Below are 5,330 nucleotides of genomic sequence, written 5' to 3'. Positions count from 1 at the left end.
TTCAAATACAGATACCTCACTTAAAGGAAAGCACAGCTGTACTGTATTTAAACTAATTCTAGGAAATAATAAAAAGTTGGTCTAAAATGTTTTGTTGCCATTATGTTGCTTTCTGTGATTGACAAAATCTGTTTTTGTGTTTTCGTATCACTCTTGGAAGTATTTATTGACATTGACATGCCAGTATAATTATCTTAATAAATTAACAGAAAGTAGCTGCAAAACAACAGAGCCTGTGTTAGCACAAGGCAACCGGTTGCATGACTATTCTGAAACCGGAGTGAAAGCCTGTGAAAAGTGATCAGTGCGTTCAACCATTTTTAATACTTTGCCAATGATGTACAGTCTTATTGTTGGAGTTGCTGTGGTTGCATTACATGACACACAAAACTGTCCTCTACCTCACGTGAGATTTAACGGATATTTTATATGGTTTTAGTAAACAAGATGCATCTATCTGGTCACTTAGTTTACAAATTTTGAATTCTATTTATTGAAACATGACATAACTGTGCTCTTAGCTTATACCTCAATTGTATTTTGTGCTGTTGTCCATTTCCATGCCTTGTAAATACCTGTATAGACTGTGGATTCAAAAACAAATAAAGAACTGTAATGTCAGAACACTTGTCTGTAACGTTTTTGAACACTGACTTCTCAACTTGACTTTTTGGAAGGTGTTTAGCAATGCTGCTTTTCTAAGGAGGACAGAGTCTTCCTTGCTTTGATTACAGTAAATTAAAACCTGATTACACTGAAACTTGTTAGCAGAACTCCCACTGCCCGCAGCAGGTCCCTCGTTCTCTAAAGGGCATTTTTAGCAAAATCTGCAACATCAATAGCCCTCCCTCATCACGAGTCCATTTTCTAATGCTTTTACAGCTCTGTGAAGATATTACTGACACTAAGATTTCTGTGTATCTTGACATAAAGTTGGTGTTTATATGTGTAAAGACAACCACTTGTGTATCTGGCATGTTCTCTGGTGCACAGCTTTTGTTGCTAGTTGACTACTTGAGCAGTGTTTGAGTTGTTTACGCCTCTCCTTAATAGCTTAGTAAAGAACAAGATAAAAGTCACGCATCACCATATAAAATGCTGAGATTTATAGGAAGTTAAAATAAAAAATGAGAATTATACTTCATTTGCTGATGGAAAATGTCCTAGTGTGGCTCTTGGGAGTTCTTCATTTCTGTAAATCGCATTATTAATGTTGCTTGATATTTTTGGCTACCATCAGGGAGCTTAAATAGCACAAAATCCGGAGTAGAAGAGAGAGGAAGGAGGCAAGAAGAAAAGAGGGAGCTGTTCCTCTAAGCTGTATGTGAATGGGTCTTGTGTTTACGTTGAGCTTTCACCACTTAAAACAACAGGCTATGTTCTATTGGTCACTTTTTAAAAAAATCAGTTTCTAGTAAAAAATAACAACTTTTACTACGCATAATATTTTTGAGATTTTCTAGGTGATTTTGTTCATACTGAGGGTTTTTTGGACAGATGAGCAAGCGCAGTCACATACCCACATTAGGTAGATCTTTTTCCTTCCCCTTAAACCAGAGCAAAAATGCTTTGTCCTTGTTTTCAGGTATTGGTCTTGCGTATAGGAAATCCCGATTATGTTCCCGCTTACTGCAAACTCAATGCTACCATGTACTTGCATGTATTTTACAGCTGAAGAGCAGTATGAACCAGGGTGAAGATAAAATTGGTAATATTTTGCTGACCTCAGCCTTTAGTATGGAACAAAAATGAACAAGGAGCTGTAGCAGTTAAAGAGTTAACCTTGTGTACTTCTGCAGCCCATATTATATTTTTATACTGCTGTATTTCCAAGCGAGGGAGAAGCTATCGGGCTGAAAACCCTGCAAAGAAAACGTTCAAGGTGAGTCATTTGTATGAGAAAAAGTCATAGGGTGTTGATAGCTTAAGTATGACTAGTTGCAACGCTTGTCATTTGTCAGAGAAACAATGCTGATCAAGGAAAAACTGCTTGAGTGGCAAGGGGAAAAGATTTTTAAGGCATTCACACTGTTGCTGAAAGTAGTGCTTGTGTAGCACTTGCTTTAAAAATGGCAGATTTAAAGAATATCGCCCTAAGCCTATCAGTTTGTTCAGCATATAGCTGGGAAGTCATTCCTCGTTCTTCCTCTATTGGTCTTGTGAGTCATTGTTCATTTGTAGCATGCTAACTTACACTCACTGGTGGTGTTACTTATACCACTGACAAAATAGTATAGGTTAATTACTGGAATAAGTCAAACTGTGCCCTGTGGGCACCAGATCGAGTACAGTTGACTAGTACTAGTTACTGAAGCGTAAAATTTACTCCTTGCCTGTTGAGCTGCTGCGTGCTCTTTGACAAATACATTTGTGAAGGAAGACGTGGCAGTGTAAGGAGCTTCTGTAGGATATGTCCACAGCCTGTGAATTCGTATCTCGCAGCGTTTAAAAACGTCTTTTTTTGTGCATTAGGATGCATCTATCACCATGTAAACTGCTTCTAATCTCAACTTTGCGATGAAATGGGGTATCAAGATGTTGCAAAATGTTCTGGTGTTTTGAAGAAAAATGAAATACTTTGAAGTATGCTAAATATCTAAGCATTAGCGTGATTTAGAGAATCTGCATGGTTTTCAAACTCCGAAGGACTGTGTGGTGACAGTACCATTAGACGACAGAGGTTGGGATTAGTCATCCCAAAGTGGTTAAGCATCTTTATGCCTGGTGTTAATAAAAAAAGCAGCATTAAGCTGTGTGCATTTATACTTGATACAAACAGATCAGATGTTTAATTTACAGAATGATTTAAAGTTAGGTGGATGAAATGCTAGACTGAAGAAATGCAAACTGAGTCAGCGAAAGGGAGAGGCAGGAACATGTTCATTTGTCATCTCTTCTTCCAAATTCGGGAGGTGAGGCATCATCTGACCAATACCGTTGCGCGGTCCAAGAAGTGGAACAACACTAGGTTCACTCGTGAGATGACAAGGGTATCTCCTGAATAATAAATAAGCAGGAATATTGATTGGGGAAAGATTAAATCCATCTAGAATCGAATCCTAGACAACATGAAAATGGTGTTGGATGTAAGTAACAGCATGCTCCAGCTGAAGCAGATGCAGTAGAAGAATAAGCTACGTAGAAAGGTGGAATCACATTGGGAAGGGTAATGGGAGGCCAGCTGGCAGAATGACTTCACAAAAATACCATAAACCAGGTGTTGAAAAAAACCAAGGAATAACCAACAATATAAAACAAATGTGAAAACAACTATTAAGTTACTATTTATTATGAAACCTCCTCTTCGAAGATAATTTTCAACTATTATGCAGTAACTCTGATGAAGCTCTGACAAAACAAAACTGTGGCCTCATGTCCTTGAATTTTGAATTTAAGGAATACGTGACCAATGAAGCTTGGGATGGTCTTTTCACTTTATTTGCTAAAGAATGGGGAAGAATACCGTTGGATGAAGAGCAGGATATATTTCATTCCCGGCACCTTAACCTTGGAGTTATTTCTCTAGGGGATGGATCAAATTCATTGCTCTGTCGTTTTCTCGCCCAGTTTTTCCTTCCCCCGTGCCATGCGGACAGCTCTCCACTAGTGGTCTCTCCAGGCATGCTCTATCTGCCCAGACCCAAACCTTCTCTTCGCAAAATCAGCAGCACTGGAGGACGCACAATGGTGAAATTTCATTAGGGATGTGTTGGCACCCGATAACATATATATATGTTTGTGAAAATGCAAAGTAAAGTTAGGAAAGAGGTTGCCTGCCTATTTCTCCCGATGCAGAATGGGCTGTGAAGTTTCTGTTCTTTCGGCATTTTGCAGTGGGCTCTTCCTTGTTCTATCAAGTAGACTACAGTTTACACCCGTAATGAGTCTGAGTAAAAAGCTGCTCATTTTAATTTTAGCACTTAAAAGTTGAAATAAGGTGCTGTTAAACACGTGTTTAAGACTCTGAAAACCCAGGCACAAGCAGAGAATGGAGTGATGGGTGTCTCATGTTTTTGCAGTTACTGAAAACAGCAGGAAAGACCCAAGACTGATTTTGTCCTTTTACTGCAGCCATGCTGACAGCTTTGAGGAGATGATCAATTCCACCTCTTGAGTAACTCCGTCCACCACATTTCTTGCCCTATCTTTCCGTGCAGAGGTACCAGTGTGATCATTTGTCTTCAGCTTAAAAACACTGCCTTCGTTTTTCTCCCTTGATGCTAAATCCGGAAGAGTCAGGCTGTTTGCATTTGAATAAAGCAGTCTGGTTTGTTTTTCGAGCACGGGTGGGTGTAATTCTGTGTCTCCTCCTCTCCACACCCTCCTTCTCCTCCGACTCTCTTGATGAAGCGGCAGAAGTTGGGGCTCCCCGCTCGCTCCTCCCATGCGTTATGGGGCTGGAGGCAGCTCTGACCCCTCCCAGGGAGGGAGCTGGGCAGAGGCAGCCGCGCTCCCGCAGCAGCACTCGGGGACCTCTTCCCACCAAAGCCCCGTCCATCCTGCTCGCAGCAGGTCCCAGCGGCCGGCACCCGCAGCAGGGAGCTCAGCGGCCGGCGTTGCTGAACCCCTGCGGGCGTGCTCCTCTCCAGCTTGTCCCACCAAGGGGTCGACATGGTGGCCACCTGCCTGCACCTGGCCGGATTTGTCTGCGGTTTTATAGGGTGGATCGGGGTGATTGTGGCAACGTCCACCAACGACTGGGTGGTGACTTGCGGCTACACCATTACCACCTGCAGGAAGATGGATGAGCTGGGCTCCAAGGGGCTGTGGGCAGACTGTGTCATGGCGACAGGTCTCTATCACTGCAAGCCCCTCGTGGACATCCTCATACTGCCAGGTACGTGTGCCCCGTCCTCCCCCTTCCCGGCCGGAGGTGGGGAACGAAGCTTTGCTCTGAGCGGGGCAGGTCCTGCGGCAGGATGACTTGATGGCGGAGCTCCTTCAGCTTCATCGGCGCGGGAGAATACGCTAAAGAATGTGAATGATAGCTTTGAACATGATTCTCATTAAATTATACCTGGGTTTAATCTTACACAGGTATCATGTGTTATCTGTGACTATTAAAGTCCAGTTAACGTTTAACCATTGCTCTTAGTAAGCGCTCACTGTTCCTTTCACATCTTGTATCTAGATCGCATTGCAAAACATTGAGGTGTGAGAGAGTACTTTGAGATAGAGTATTTTGAATTTTGCTTTGAGATGATGATGAACTGTTACAAATGTTAAGGTTCTATTCCTTAAAATGATTTTGAGTATAATGAACCTTTCAGCATCTGTTATTAATGCTGCTGTGGCTTTTAATCTTTTGGAAGATTGCCGTTAGTCTTGAT

General features: G+C 41.9%; 1 protein-coding gene across 1 annotated transcript; it reads left to right on the top strand.

The window, feature by feature from the left end:
• Positions 1-4,611: 4,611 nt before the first annotated feature.
• Positions 4,612-4,837, top strand: LOC104627435 (claudin-11-like; the record flags this gene model as incomplete). Its single annotated transcript, XM_010295695.1, has 1 exon — positions 4,612-4,837. A coding segment is annotated over exon 1 (226 nt), but the record flags the coding sequence as incomplete, so codon positions are not given.
• Positions 4,838-5,330: the final 493 nt, after the last annotated feature.

Source organism: Phaethon lepturus, unplaced genomic scaffold (genome assembly GCF_000687285.1).
Source record: "Phaethon lepturus isolate BGI_N335 unplaced genomic scaffold, ASM68728v1 C14085147, whole genome shotgun sequence".
Classification (NCBI taxonomy): domain Eukaryota; kingdom Metazoa; phylum Chordata; class Aves; order Phaethontiformes; family Phaethontidae; genus Phaethon; species Phaethon lepturus.
The sequence above is the reverse complement of the archived record's forward strand: the minus strand, read 5'-3'. Positions and strand labels throughout refer to the sequence as shown.